This window comes from Dromaius novaehollandiae, chromosome 7 (genome assembly GCF_036370855.1).
Source record: "Dromaius novaehollandiae isolate bDroNov1 chromosome 7, bDroNov1.hap1, whole genome shotgun sequence".
In the NCBI taxonomy this organism is placed as follows: domain Eukaryota; kingdom Metazoa; phylum Chordata; class Aves; order Casuariiformes; family Dromaiidae; genus Dromaius; species Dromaius novaehollandiae.
In genome coordinates this window covers 24,290,239-24,305,831 of record NC_088104.1, presented here as the reverse complement: position 1 = coordinate 24,305,831, position 15,593 = coordinate 24,290,239, and the positions used below count along the sequence as shown (strand labels likewise).

The 15,593-nt window shown below is 38.4% G+C and overlaps 1 protein-coding gene across 3 annotated transcripts; it reads right to left on the bottom strand.

The window, feature by feature from the left end:
- Window positions 1–536: 536 nt before the first annotated feature.
- Window positions 537–15,338, bottom strand: PDK1 (pyruvate dehydrogenase kinase 1). Of its 3 annotated transcripts, XM_064514971.1 has the most exons (12): window positions 14,988–15,125; window positions 13,983–14,067; window positions 11,303–11,444; window positions 10,172–10,243; window positions 9,356–9,540; window positions 8,967–9,056; window positions 8,605–8,682; window positions 6,534–6,610; window positions 5,752–5,850; window positions 4,723–4,833; window positions 3,401–3,514; window positions 537–3,280 (listed from the first exon to the last, which is right to left on the bottom strand). In XM_064514971.1, the coding sequence occupies exons 3-12, from the start codon at window positions 11,410–11,412 to the stop codon at window positions 3,140–3,142; spliced, it is 1,077 nt and encodes a 358-aa protein (XP_064371041.1). In that variant the 5' UTR covers window positions 11,413–11,444; window positions 13,983–14,067; window positions 14,988–15,125; the 3' UTR covers window positions 537–3,139. The 3 variants fall into 3 exon arrangements, with proteins under 3 accessions (XP_064371041.1, XP_025948863.2, XP_025948873.2); XM_026093078.2 differs by lacking the exon at window positions 13,983–14,067 and having other exon boundaries at window positions 14,988–15,331; XM_026093088.2 differs by lacking the exons at window positions 3,401–3,514; window positions 13,983–14,067 and having other exon boundaries at window positions 14,988–15,338.
- Window positions 15,339–15,593: the final 255 nt, after the last annotated feature.

The following is a 15,593-nucleotide window of genomic DNA, read 5'->3' as shown; positions in this document are numbered from 1 at the left end:
TCTGTGCATTAAGAAACAATTATTTTGTCAAGATTTAACTCTTATTTACTTTGTTTCCAGTAGATTTGAATTTGTACTCAAAACTTAGACCTTGAGCCAGAGAGGAGCTGCCCTACTGACAGAAGCAAATTAGAAAAAACATGGACTGGTCAGATCTTTAAGGTCATATGCCTAAAACTGCACCTTTGCTAATTCAGCCAAGAGAGTTTATTTTTCAGTGAAGTGCTTTCAGCTAGAACTGGGAATATTGCTACAACATCTGTTATCTTATTCTTCTAAGCCAGCTGAGCTCAGCATTGCACCTTGTGGGGAGTTTGTTTTTCAGGAAACAGACTAGTGGAAATAATGGCTTCAAAGGCTTGCTTGTGTGCAGGGCTCTTGCAGTTGAGTGGGGCTGTAGCAGTGATGATAAGCTCACCTGGTATGCGGGCATAAGAGCACTGATTAATGCAGACCACAGTACTGATGTTACTAGAAAGCTGACTCCACAGCACAAGCTTAGTATAAAGCCACAAAGGATCACTCAACTGAAAGTCTAATTTTTAAAATAAATTTTATTGAATAAATGTAGTGACTCTTTCAAAAAATTAAGTTAACGTAAACCAAGATTAATTTCACAGTGCAAGACTGAGGTCATTTTCATTCGAAACTATTAATCTCAGCATTTTGATAGTTGGGCTATTAGACTACTTTTCTACAATGATTCACTTTAACCAGTGTGCTAACAATGACTTCAATACAATAATGAAAATGTTTTTTTTTAAAAAAAAAATCCATCTTCTGAACCAGAGGCTATAATCTATGTAAATCAAAAGAAATAGATTAAACCTATGAGTAGGATTAAACATTGTAAACCAAAATATACTTCCCTGTTTTCACCACAATCATTGGAAGAAGGGGAAAAATAAAGTATAATTACAGGTAACTTACTCTAATATCAGAATTCAATCTGTAGCTAGCTGAGACAGCATGAAAAGGTTTTTATTTCAATAATACCATATGGAATCTTTTGATAGATTTCCTAAGAAACAAATTGTTGTAGCTTTTCTTCACAAAAATTTCTTATACGTCTCAGGTATTACTAAAATCAGTTCAAATAAGTTATTTAAACAGTTTAACATTTAAAACTTAGCAGAAAAGCTAGAATAAAGTTCAGCTTCAGAGTTGAGTTTTTTAAATCCCTTGCTATAACTTTCAGCTTTGGTTTATAGCAAAAACAACAGCTGCAAACATTTCCTCCAACTTTTACAAATGCCACATTTTACAGTGAATGCACTTTGAAGATGGAAGCTGCTATAGATTCTCCCCCCTTGTAGCCATGCAGTTTGAAAGGTACCTCAAACAGTCATCACCTCGCATCCTTGTAAGGTAAGTAAACAAGGGACTTCTCTAGGTGCACACAAGCTTTAGTGGAACAGTTAAATGTGCTGTTCAGGTTGCCATTAAGATGGATTAATCTTCCCTCAGAGTATCAGTGCAACTGCAAATGTAGTCATTCTGCAATTCATTCCTGTTAAAGTGACCTATGTTAGCTTGAACAGGCTATAAAAACTATTTTGTTGTTTTGCAGAACTGGGCTAGGAAGGCTGTAGGTGTGAGTTGGTGATAACCTTTAATCTGGCTCAGCTACAACTAGAATAGCATGATTTAAGCTTTACAGCTATTCCCTTCACTTGTGGTAGTATCTCTCTCATCCTTTTCTCTGAGCTGATCTTGTAAACTAGCAAAATTTTTAGGCTTATTCTTTCTGAGAGGGATCATGCGTGTCTGCTAATACTGAATCTCAGAAGTATTTGTGATGAGTTATCTGAGGAAAAGGCTGAGATTTTAAACATCTTTTAACTGCATTGTTGCCAAAATGTTCAGGAATGATAGGAATCAAAGGTGCAACATAAATGTGCATGATTTGAACAAAACTAGCACAGTAGGCATCAAGAGAAGTTGTCCTTCATTAGAGAAGGACTGTGTACCTGAAATGTAATACTCATTCTCCTCCCCAATATGTTGTTTTGACAATATGCCTTTGACTGATAGACACGTCCTGCTATGTTATAGTCTGACTTAAAATTATTGCATAAACAAGGCTAGAATCACATCACAAATACAAAGGGATTTTCAAAATTGTTAATTCCACATTTTTTAAAATACTCCTGAGAAGCTAGCTTCTACTGTCAAAGTAACAGATGCCCTAGTAAGGGCAAATATTAAAAATCTATTTGTTTCTTAAAAATAGTATTCATTTACAGCTGTAACCTGACATTCCCCAGAGCCTGAAATCTTACTGGTACTATAATATTGATACTGTGTTTTGGTATTACCTACAGAAATATAAGCAAACATTGTAAGACATTATATATTTACTGTACACAAGCCAACACTATTTGCTAGTTCACAATGATCATGGCAAGATAAATTTTTCACATGTATTAAATATTCACATTACAACCAAGTAATATAAAGAAATATGACTAATACCGCATACCTGAGATACATTATACCAGTGGCAGCAGCTAAAACTGTTTTGGGGTTTTTTGTTTTTTTAAACTTCCGCAGACCCAAAAGTGGTTATTTCTACAGCTGCAAAAAACTCTGAAGTATAAAGTTTAGGCAAAATTTCTAACTTCAGAAAATTAGACGTCAGCATGCTTAAGAATCAAGGAATAAAAAGCGCCATACAGCTGCAATGGTACAGCATTGAGCTTAATAGTTCTTATATGGGTTTTTCATTAATTTGGTATGCTCTATAATGACAAACTTCCTCTGGTGAACTTTCAATAGTTCTTCTATTAAAAGAATTTTGTAATTGCATGAATTACCCTCATTTCATTAGATATGAAATAGGCTGCATTGGTCCCTATAAGACCTGAAATTACTGCTCCCTAGATTTAGCTACTGAAAGAAGTCATAAATAGAAGGTGGAACAAATTAAGTGTGACCTTCTTTATCAAAAAACTGAAAGTATGCAAAGTTTTTAATTCTTCTGCATACTGGCAGAAAAGTCATTTGAACTAAGCTGCTTCTTACTTCACTTAAATTTATTTTCACGCATCAAATATGGCTTAGCTACTTTGTCTAACCCAGGTTTTTTTAAATTCCCCTTACAAACATATGTCTGCTTATGAATTTTTGAGGAAAAAAATTATATACTGCGAAAAGTGGTCATGTCCTTGGGTTCACTGCTTGGCACACACCAATCATCTGCTTCATGGTTTGCCTTATAATGTTTCCAAGCTGCTTTGTTATATACAGGGAGTCTTTCAATTGATTCTGTTGATAAGGCCTGTAAAAGGAGAAGACATTAGCTGACTAATTTTTGAATCAAAGTTATACTAACAGAACAAAGAGATCCATTAGCAGTTAGTTGATTATGAATTTAAAATGGTAAAGTGTTAAGTCATACCTTTATGTAAATAACTGCATCTGTACCATAACCTTCTAAGGAATACAGTTTGAGGTCTCCTTGGAAGTACTGTGCATACAGACGGGATATGGGCAAGCCATAACCAAATCCAGCCTGATCCAGAAGGAGAGCAAGCAAGCAAGAAAGAAAGAAGTGTATTTCCATTAATTGCATCAATCTGAAACAGTGGGATTTTTTTCTTTTTCTCTTAAAAGGTAAAGAGACAAACTATGCATGATGCTTGATGGTAAGATAAGGAGTTCAAATGTTAGGTATAATGTCCCCTTATGTTTACCCAGAAATGGAAGAAAGTATGGATGATTATGATTACAATGAGAAAACTGTTTGATTTCCCTGTTAAAGGGGCTACTAGATAACATTTCTTGTATTGTTGGTAGCTTTTCCAAGAAGAGCTGACACTGTTAGAGAAAGGTGTACTAACCCTGCCTTATGCTAAATGGAGCTGCTAATCTTAAGAAAATAGAAGACTTAGATGCATTTCATCATCAATACTTATGAAAAGGTTCAAGAAGCAACTTTTATGAATTTGTAGTTTACACTGAAATTCTAACAGTGTAGAGATAAAGTGTAAGAGTGTAGATAAGAGTTTATCTACTCAAATTGAGTAATATCTCTGGAAGAACATACGCTATACTTTTAAGGATCTAGTGTTTACTGAGTTGCACAGTCAAACATGCAGAAAACTGCACTTTAAGACATGATTTGAACGATGCTATGTGAAAACAAATTCTCGGAGTGCTGTTAAGAGGTTCTAACAGAGAGAATAAGATTATATTTCTTGTGCAGCTATAAAATTTAGTAAGGTCTAACAAAGTTCACTTATTTAAGTTCACACAAGACAGACGTAAATTTTTTCATGTGCCCCGTCACATCTGTGCACCTTTGTTCTTTTTGAGGATGGTACAACTGACTACATAGTACGATTGAAATAAAGTACAGACTTCACCCAGAACTACAGCTATGTTTATTTTTCCTTTCATTCAGTGGCCACAACAGGAGTTTAGAGGCTTATGATTATTGCAAAACATGCAGTATAGCGAAGTGTTCTGCTTAAGGTAGCTAGCTGATCTTTACATTCAACAAAGAAGACAAGAATCTCAAAGTTTAAATAATTGTGAGTATTTTAGGGTTTTATGCAATTTTCCAGTTATTTTCGGACAAGTATTTGAATTAAGCTGTAACATCCAAATGGTCATACTCATTGTATCTGTAAAATTATCAGTGCAGGGGCTTTGGCTATATGCTGTCTTTTGTGACTACTCATCATATCCAATGTGACAACGTATAAAAGATTTACATACCAATGGTGTAGCTCGTGACGTCTCAACACGGGGACGTGGTGCTGTTGAATACATGTAGTTGAATAGTCTGTCAATTTTCCTCATAGGAACACCTCCACCACGATCACTCATCTTGAACAAGAAGGAACATGTACCATTTATGTTCCTGAATACGCTTTCATAAAAAAAACAGCATCTCTCAAACAATGATCCAGAGAAAGTTCAGATAAAACATAATATAAAATTGTCCTTATTAAATCATGGATTTTCTTAAATTCTGATCTCTCAGTTACAGCAATGACCAGAGAGAGTGGAATCCTCCTCTTCCATCCCTCACCCAAATCATTTAAATAAACTACCATGGGAAGCATTCATAATCCCTTGGAAGCAAGAAAATTCTTAATTTTTGCATTGCTTTTATTTTATTTGTAACTAATTTTGTTGGAAGTCAGCATCTAAACCTACTGACTTGAGCAAATGCAAAGTTTTGTATATTTTCAACTTTATTCCTCAGGAATAGTGCCAATTAAATACACTGTGCTAAAACCCAGTACTAAGAGTTGTTTTACTAGATTTTAGTTAGACCTATGAAAAAGCCAGTTACTTGCAGCTGGTCTTTAAAATTCAACATGGATGTTGTACAAAACAAAAACAAATTTCTCTAGAAACCATCTTTCAGGCAGATTTGAGCTACATGGAATACACAATGCTTATTTTATTAATTTTGTTTCACAACTCACATATCACTGTCATTTTCACTTACAAAATGCTAGCATTATGAGTGTATGAAGCTCCTACTTCATTTTCAGTCATGGTGGCCTATAAGCTAGGCACAAAATGACAATGATAAAAGCATAAAATTCCATTATGGTCCCTGCCACATAAATATGTAACTGCTTCATGAATTTCCTACTGATCCTTACATGCTACATAATCAGATGTAAGCTACTGTTGGAATCAGACTCGCTAACTGAAGTTAATAATATGCTGCCTGTAGCAAGGAAAAAAAACTACTGAAAGTAACTTTCTAAATAATCAAAAAAGTGGTACCTTCACAGTTAAATCCTCATTTCCCAATGTGACATGTACGTGAATTGGAGGATAAATGCATCGGTCAGCATTATGTTCCATGGTGGCTCTCATTGCATTCTGCAATTTTCAAATTGAAGTACAAGAACTTAAATCTTACTGTTACCATTTTGTGTATTATCTTAAGACATCACTTTAGGAAAATAAATTATTTCTATCAGCTTATTTCAGAATCAGGACAAAAGCCTCTAGTTTTAGAACAGTCTTTTATATATTTCTGGTTTGTTCAGTATCAGTATTTGTGTAATTTATTAGAAGGTAACTGCACAGACTTGAACTATTTAAAATATTTTAGAATAAACATCTAAGTATTTTACTGTAGTTTTATTTGTAGAATTCTTTATAATGCATTGTACATTCAATATGACACAAAGCTGAAGAAAAGGTGCTTGGGGAAAGCTGTATAGTGCCCCTTTCTCACATTATATCAGATTTAAAGGTGGCCAAAAATTGTATATCTTATTCTCCATTGCTTTATTAACTAGTGCCTTCATACGTTTGAAGACTGACAAAGCTGCCTACTGCTGAAGTTGTCAGAGGTATTCAGTCATTAAGTAAAAGACATATCTTCTAAAGCTGTTCATTTTCTATGCAATATTTAGGTATCTTCCTGCAGTCAGATAGCTAGAGGGTTGCACTTGCAAAAAGCATGTTACTATCTAGAATTGGTTCAAAAAGTCAAACAAATACAATCTCACTAAACAAATATGTATATAAAATTGTGTAATGGTAATTGCACAGACCTTGAAAAGTTCAAAAACCATGTGATAGAGATGTGATGGTACGTATACCACTTGCATGGGCTGTCCTGGTGATTTAGCTGGAGAAAAGAAGGCCTAAATAATTAAATGGCAAACTAGATACCTTTTATTCATTCCGGCAGTAATTCAGAATGTAAGTTTGTATTAGTTGAAAGAATTTACAAGAGAAGGAAAATTTGAACAGAAATCTTTTTAAAAGTTGTGCGGTAACCAAAATTCATATTCAAGATTAAGTGTTCTTGCCTCTTTAGAAATTAATTCTTAAACCAACTGTGATAACACTAATTGGCGCATGTAATAGCAGCCTTCCAATACCCACAAGGAGGTTGTTAAGAAGGTGGAGATAGGCTCTTAGAATGGTGGAGGGACAGGAGACAATGAGTATAAGATGAACTAACAGGTCCAGACTGGATATAAAGAAAACCTTTTTCACCATGAGGACAGTTGAGCATTGGAACAGGTTGCCCAGAGGTGTTATGCAGTCTCCGCCCTTGGAGGCTTTTTAAAACCAGACTGGATCAAGTCCTGAACAACCTGGTCAGGCTAGAAATTTTCCAACCTGAATTATCCTGTCATACTCTAATACACCAAACAGTAACTACAGCACAGTCTATTCTTGGATTACTTTAGAAATTAGCTGATATAACAAGAAACCCTAAAGATTACATAGACAATTCTGTCTATAAACTTGTGTAATTTTCAAAACTTTTTTTGGAGTAAATTCTAAAAACAGTATCATGGGAACACACTCATTACACTAAAGCAAGGAAAAGTGGCTCTGAACACTCTACTGGCCATGAAAGTCCTTTCAGCTCAACAAATTTATAATCTTTTTTATCAGACTGTGTTAGTAACCTATGTTTTATCAACTGTAAATGTTAAAAGACTAGTACTGTCAAAAGATCTAGAACAAACTACCTAGCCATCAAAAGTAAAAGAAATAAAAATTGCACCTGGAAATACATCAGGTTCCCACCTTCAAGTTAACTACTTTCTACCCCCAACCACATGCCTAGGGTTTAATTAATGGCCTCCATTCACAACTGTGAGCAAGGAATGTGCATTGGGCCTGGCTCAGGTTTAACTCACCTTCACAATTCACTGAGCAAAAGGCCACTCCCTTTTGATAAACTAACCTATTTGTTCTAGCTTCTGGAGTGCACGCAACATTAAAAGACGCTTCAGTACAGCGAATTAGCTAGCATGACTGATAGTTCCCTAGAGATGATTTTAGTAATCATGCTCCAAGATGGCAAGAGAAGAAAACCTTTAACCTAGATTTAAAAAAATGACGTTTTGTAAAGTAGGAAGGAAAAAAAACTGGCATGTGTAGTTAAAGCCACACTTCCTTTAGCTTTGCAGGCCAAGTTACTGTGGGTGTGTTTTGGCTCTTGCAATTATCTGTAGAGTCAATTTTGATTGCTTGTTTTTAATAGCACTATCCAAACTTGGCTTTTAATAACTTGAAAAGCACTCAGCTAAGTAGTGTTAGAGAGGACAATGAGGACTTACTTATAGCTGATCTCTGAGTTCTTAGCAGCACAGTTGTAAACTGTTTTTTTCAAAAGTCGCAGCCAATGGGTGCGAATAATTTTTTACAGAGACTTGAGTGTACTTTATCTAATTGCAACTACAAATATACGATAACTAAATAAGAAAGATAAATTGGGACAGAACGTTTGGTATAAATTTTAAAACGTCACAGGAGAATGCAGAGAGCGTGAGATGCAATAGACCTAATCATAATAAAGAGTGTAGGGTGGATAGGGCAGGAGCTGTTAAAGTCTGTTATATCAATACCTGTACAACCAAAAACTTTGCTACTGGTTCAAACTTCCTAATTTTGAAAAAGAAAAGGAAAAATAGGGGAAGCATTCTGTCAGAGCAAAAAAAAAAGGGGGAAAGAAAAAAATTTAAGTCCTATTCTTATTTAGGACAGTATATATAGAGATCACATTAAATATATGAGAAGTGGAAGGTGCATGTTTTAGTATCAGGTACTTCAGAAGAAGTTATTACATTCAAGAGCGCGCCTCATCCCATTTTCACTTACCATTCAACTCTTCAAGGATGAACTCTGGAGAGCTCATGTAATATAAATCACAAAGTCTCTTAGCGCTTTCATAGCCATCTATGATAGAAACACAGAAGGTTTAATTCCTTCCTCCTCCCTTATTTTTTTACAGTTTGCCAGAAAAAAAAATCACAAACTGAAAACGCTCTACACTGTCAGGGAGTTTCTGTATTTTCTTACAAAAAATGGGCTTAATGTGAAAACTGACAAAACTGTTTTACACTTGAAATGAAACTATTGCTCCAGGTAAGAAAGAACTAAACACTACATGAATGTATTAGTTCTCAATATAGACATTCATACAACTTTACAGAATTCTTGTTCTTATCTGCTGAATTTACCTCTAATAACTTCAACAACGTTGCAGCTAGGATCAATGCTTCCAATGTGTTTTGGATGAGCTGGATTACTTTTTCCACCAAACAATAAAGCTGCCAACAAAGAAAATAATGTTAAATACCCAATGTAATTTTATAATTTTTAGTTTGTGTCTTCGGTATTGCTGAATAGAAATTTATCAACATTCTATAAATGCAATCTTCTTTAGCATACTTAAAATGGCTATTATTAATAAATATTTTAAGAACTGTATTAGAGAAGTTTTTAAATAGCAAAGTAAATAAATAGTGTATTCATATGAAACACTGAGATTCATATTAAGCACATAAAAATGAAAATATACTGACATGGTACATGTATTATTTCCCCTCCTTGCAACAACAGCACTTACAGTGTTGATTAAGGAGCATTCGAATTGAAATGCGACTCATGTAAAAACGGTCTAAAAAATACTGCACATTCTGAGAGGTCACTGGATCAATGCCAAAGCTTTCCTTGTACTCTATTACTCCTTGAGCCATAGTAGGAATTACATCATTGTGTCGATTCCGGATTTTTATCACAGTATCTGTAAAACTAAAATTAATGCACTGTTAGATTTTTTCACTTTCAAGTGAGTTTGATACTCTGGAAAACTGAATGAGTATCTACCCCAGAAAATGAAGACCACTATGTACAGAAACATCACAGATCCACCTACCACAGTAAGAAGGCAGGTCAGTCTTGATAGCATGTAAATCATTTCAGGCAGCTTACACTGAACAATCAATAATGGTGCCACGAGAAAAAAGAGAAAATTGTGCCAACCATTTTCATACAAATCATCCCACGCCTGTCAAATGGCTGCTAATATCAGTCAATGATGCCCCAAAGTACTCTACAGTTATAAAGTTCCATACATCAGTTGCAACGTTACAAGTAAGGAATTGATAAAAAATTTGGTCAAGCTTAACGTACTTACGAGCTTATTCAGTATTAAAAAAAAAAAAAAAAAAAAAAAAAAAAAAAGCCCTGAGACCAGAACAATTTGGCAGAAAAGGAAGTGCTTTGTTTCACATTCTAATGTACTTTCCTTTTGGAGGCAGGGGTGATGTTACTGTGATTGCAGAAATTTAAGATAGCTGAAATTTTTTGTGAGCCACTTCTTTTCTTGCCAGTCCTTTTACAGAACATTAACATAACAATAAATGTGACAGCAAATCCTTACCTATGAATAGCTCCTGAATCTTCTGAGCTTTTGTCCTTAAAGTCAAGGATCTCCTGAAGACTTTGGACATACCTTTAAATTAAAGAAACATGACAAAGACCAATTCTAATATACCTCCCCAACTCCCTTCAATTAGCAATTAGTGGTCTCCCAAGGCTGGCTGCATCTACATCATTGCATTTGATATATCCAGTAGACCTATTACTTGTGAATTTTTGTCAGATCCTTTTGAATCCATTCATACTGTTGTCTTCCAAAATTTTCAGAGCAATTAATTCCAGAATTTAATTAGAATGTATAAAAGATCTTCCCTGTACTTTAAACCTAGTGGGCAATCACTTATTTCCATCCCCAAGTAGTTTCTGTTATTTTATTTATGTATTAGAAAGTTTCCCCAGCTTGTTCATGATTTAAGTATTTCTACCATCTCTTTTCTTAGCTATGTATTTTTGCAGCTGAAGAATTATGATTTCCCCTCATGTAGGATTTGTTCCAACCCTTTGATTATCCCTCTTGCTCTTCTCTGCTCAAGATGGGGTGACTAAATCTGCATGCAGTTCAGAGGAATAATGGACTAACAGAGTGATACCATTATATTTCCACACACACACACACACACCCATTTCCTACTTCTTAACAATCTATTTGCCTTCTTGCCCATCAACTGACATATTCAGAAAAATATCCACAGTAGCACCAAAATTTCTCTTTCTTCATATGTTCTATACCTTTAGTCTGAATTTGCAACAACCTGTCTTTTAAGTGGTTTCTATTCTGCTTTGCAAGCATTTTGTGCTTCTGTTGGTTTCTTCAGCTAGCTTCTTCATTTTAAATAAGTCCCTATTAAACATCACTGCGGTGAGTTTTTGTTGTTAATGAACATGAATGCATGACAATCTGCAATGCTTAGTTAACTGATTACTGATATTTAATTCCATTGTGGGTTCTCTAATTGCTCCAAGAAGTTTTTCTGATATCTGCAAGTTTAGTTGCTGATTTATGTCACATTGGGATATTTACTCAGTCTAAATAAGTAATATTCATGTAATGAGCACATGAAATATTCTTTCTAAAGAAGCAAATGTGTTGTTCCTCCAACCTTTAAAAGGTATGAAATGATGCTGTTCTTACCAGCTCTGCACCAGTTGAACTGAAGGTGTTCTTAGAAGGTTGTCTGGAAGAAGGCTTATTTCTTTCATTATGTTTGCCAATCTTACGGGCAACTCTTGTCGCAGAAACATAAATGAAGTCTTTTCACAAGCATTTTCAGATCCTAAGACCAAAAGAAATAGATTGAAAACATTAGAATAGTCAACATTTGTGGGACAGAATGACACAAACTTTTAGTTTCTTGTGCGAGAAGTTTGTGGTTTAGTTTTGAAGCTGACTGGGCTAGTTTGGTCAGCCAATATGTTTCTTTCATGGCAGCAGCCCTCTTATATTTCAAAATGTAAAATCATACTGAAATCTACCAGCCCTATAATGATAACGAGAATCTTCCCTATATGAAGCATTTATATACTCCTCACTATATATGAATAACTAGTGCAATAATGCAGACCATACCATTCAATTTTAAATATGGTTTCTATCCATGTAAAGTATTCATTTTATTTGCAACAAACATTGACTCTAACTACTACTGAGCAAACAGTATGTGGTACTTACTGAGCCTATTAAAGAGAGGCAAATGGGACTGCCACAGAGAAGTGAATTTGTAGAAAGGATGGTTGAAAGTATCATTATCCCATACACCCCACTTGATCACTGATCTTACTAAATTGCCGTAACTCTCATTGGAACACTTTACACTTTCAGAAAACAAGTTAGATTTCTTATCAAATTCTGTAAGATTTATCTCATTTTCAGATAGCTTTGTAGTAGTATAAACTCACTTTCTTACAGGAACAGAAGACAGATGAATGAATTCAAATGAATACTGAGAGCTGAATGAAAGGATAGTTACTGTGCTTATTATGATAAGCAGCTCTCCCATACATTTGCTTTTTAGAAGTTTATTAATTTCTTTCAAAACAAGCGACTTTCAAAAGCTGAATTACTGCACCTTTAACTGATCTGTCCTTTCATGAAGACAGGTGCTATCTGTGTGGGTGTCATTTATACATGGCCTAAATTTACTCCTACAATGCTTGTTTTACTAGGCCAGAAATGGGGGTTGGGGACAAAAGAGGCTAAGAAATGGTGTACTTTCTTCTCAGCCAGACTTATTTCTAAACATCAAAAGTGTCATGTAAACACCATCTGAACTTCCTAAACTGTTTATCGGCTGCACTGAAGTACGTATCTCAGTTTGGGTGTTTCACAACTTCTTCTAAAACTTACTCTTTGGTGTCTCTGCTTAGTTCTCTCCTTCCATTTGACAAGGGGAGAAGTTGGGAAGAGGACAACAGGAAGGGACATGGAGAAGAGGAAGCTGGGAGTGTTTTCAGTAGCAACAACCTTCACAAATTGAAACGGAGTAGTTTAACTTAATGCATCCGGACTCAGCTACATCATAAGCTACACTTATAAGAGAATGTCAGTTAATAAGAGAGTGAACAGCTTATGGGGAACTCTTCACCCCTTTCTCCTTCCAGTGTTGCATGTTTCCTAGCTATGACCTCTGCTCATTCTATTCCCTAACCAGCTTGCATTTCAGGCCTGTGACTATTACAGGCCTTTCCCCTAGTCTCAGATGAAATTCCTTAACAAGTCAAATTGAAGATACTGAAATGTAAAGATAATCTTCAAATTCCCTAAACACTCAGCAAATAACATCCCACAAATTAGTTTTGTATATTTGGAGACCGTATCTGCACAATCACCGTGTCAAAGATGGAAGACAGGGTGAAGATGATCTCAGTGAATGAGGAAAAGAATGTTTCCCTGTGTGGTTATGATCTATCCATGCAAAGAAAGGATAAGGTTTCTGTGGAAAACACTGTGAGCTTATATCCCAGGATATGACAGATGTATATGACCGAGACCTAAATTTGCTTAGAGAATACTTTATTTACTGTATTGACAAGTGAGGGAACTAGAAGCAGATACTTTTTAAGTTGGCCTTGCGGGGTTTTATGATTTTCTCTATGACTGCTCTTGCTTTAGCAAACAGAACCAAAAAAATCACAAATGCAAACACCATCAGATGATAATGGCTACAGAATTTCTTATAGACAATTATCTCAATGTCGTACTCTACTTTTTATCTTTGTTATTAGTTTCCTTCCCCTTTTTTGTTAAATGCTTAAGCAAAAAAACAACAAAAAAACACAAAAAGCAGCTTTCAGGAGTATCTTTACATTGTGTTCAGGTACTAATAGCAAAACAGTAGCCTAACTTTTGACATGAGGAAATATTGTGCCTTGAAAATAAATATTGATTATAAGGTTAGCATTGTTTTATTGGTATTTTAGTGGTAAAACAATACAGGCTGAAACTACTTTAATTTTGAACTGCATGATTCTTTGTGGAAAATAGTAGCAACAAAGTTACATGGTGGACCTCCTGTAGAAATCTGGAGTTTTAAATAAGTGATATATATTGTCGCAATGTATGAAACATCGAATGGATGGCTAGAGAGATTTTTTTTTTTTGGTAAAGCTCCCTACTTACCTTATTTTAAAAGTCTGGGATTCTAGGACTAGTTCTCAGTTATGTTTTTACTTCAAACCTAGTTAAAAAGGAGTATAACTATTAACTAGTTATATGTTTACATATAACTCAGGAAAGTGCCTTGCTTACAGAAGCAGAATCCCTTATAGTATGGCTCCTTACCCAGGCTTTAAGAAGGTTTCTCAGTTTTACTTACAAGACTTTTCTCTGTGTGGTATTTGCTTTGAAGCAGAACAGGACAGTTCCTGTGATCCCTTTTGACTCCAAGTAGTCAGTCAAACCTGGGAGCATTATGAGTGGTTTCAGTTAGGAGCGTAAGACAGGAGTGTTTTGTTGCCGATTTACTTATTTTCAAGGCCAGATTCCCAGTGATTCAGGATGGTTCCTGGTGTTTGCTTTCTTCTCCCTCTCTCACACAACTGCTCAAACAAGCAACACTTCACTGGGGTTAAGGGTTTTTGTAGGGCAAAAACATGTGATTGTGTTTGAGAAGTCATTACTGCTTCAGCTCCGGCTCCATTTGAGGTTAAACATTTCTCGTACTGGCATACATTAAAAAGCCTGTATACTGCTAGCTTTCAGAAGTCTTAACAAATCTTCCTTTTTGGAGTCACTGCATCGACAGCACCAGCTCTCATAGCTCCCCTTGTCTGTCCCCACCCTTTGCCCCACACTGCAGTTTTTGCAGAAGCTCGAACTAGCTTTCTCGGTGTCAAAAACTCGCGTTTTCAGCTGAATTTCAACCTTGTCTCAGTTCCTGTCTCTGGGGAAGGAGCCAACTAGGGCTCCCTCTGGGAGAGGCAGAGGCTTTTCCCTTCCCCTACTTCCCCCCTATGCCGGAGAGGAGGTATCGATGAAGAGCAGCAGGCACACCCACGTCCCAGCGACCCCACCGCGGGTCCCACCGCCGCCCGGCCGCTGGCCCGTGATGGCCTCGCCGGAGGCCGCCCGGCGCCTGCGGGAGCTCCGCGCCGCCGCCCCCCGCCTCCTGCACGGGCCGCCGGGAGCCGCGCCAAGGCCGCCGCCCCGACCCCGCGGTCACGCCGCCGGGGGGCCGCCACGACCCGCGGCTCGTTTTGAAGAAAAAGCGACGGAAAGGGAAAAGCCCCGCGGGCCGGCGCTGGCGCAGCAGCGACACGTCGCCTCCCGCCCGCGGCGCGGGAAGCGGCTCCCGCCAGCCCGCGGCCCCCGCGCCGCTCACCGAAGTCCAGGAACTGCTTCATGGAGAGCGGCGAGGGCGAGAAGCGCGAGTAGAAGTCCACCTGCTGCGGGATGCTGCCCGGGGCGGCGCCGCGCAGCAGGGCGCGCAGCAGCCTCATGGCGGGGCTCCGCGCGCCTCAGCGCGGCCCCGCCGCCATTGCCCGCCGCGCCGCCTCCCCCGGCCGCGGCCTCCTCCGCCGCACGGCCCGGGAGGAGGCGCCCGCCGCGGTGGGTGTCTCCGCCCGGCCCCACGCAGCAGCGTCGGGGCGGAGGGGAGGGCGGCTCCGGCGCTGGGGGAAGGGGCACGGCGCGGCCGGGCACCCCGGGGCGGCCGCCCCACGCCCTGCCTGCGCCTGCGCCGGCGGAGCCCCCGGCGTGCGGCCAAGCGCCGCGGAGGGAGCGGGGCGCCGGGGGGGAGGGGGAGGCGGTGGCGCTGCCCCTGCCCGCCCTAGCCCTGCCTCAGCCAGGTGCGGCGGGCCGGCCCGCTGCCCAGTGGCGGGGGCGGCGGGGCTTCACGCCCGCTGCCCGGAGGCGCCCGCAGCGGGGCCTGGCTGGCGGCGGAGGCGGCGCGCGGGGCGGGAAGCTGGGAGGGGGCGGTGGCCGCGCA

Bases quoted from the DNA above. Each gene is read 5' to 3' on its own strand.
- PDK1 (XM_026093078.2), bottom strand. From the start codon at position 15,105: ATGAGGCTGCTGCGCGCCCTGCTGCGCGGCGCCGCCCCGGGCAGCATC. The intron at 3,515-4,722 runs GTATGTAAATCT...CTTCTGGATCAG, and splicing joins CGTCACGAGCTACACCATTG to GCTGGATTTGGTTATGGCTT. The intron at 3,281-3,400 runs GTATGACTTAAC...CTCCTTTTACAG, and splicing joins ATGCAGTTATTTACATAAAG to GCCTTATCAACAGAATCAAT.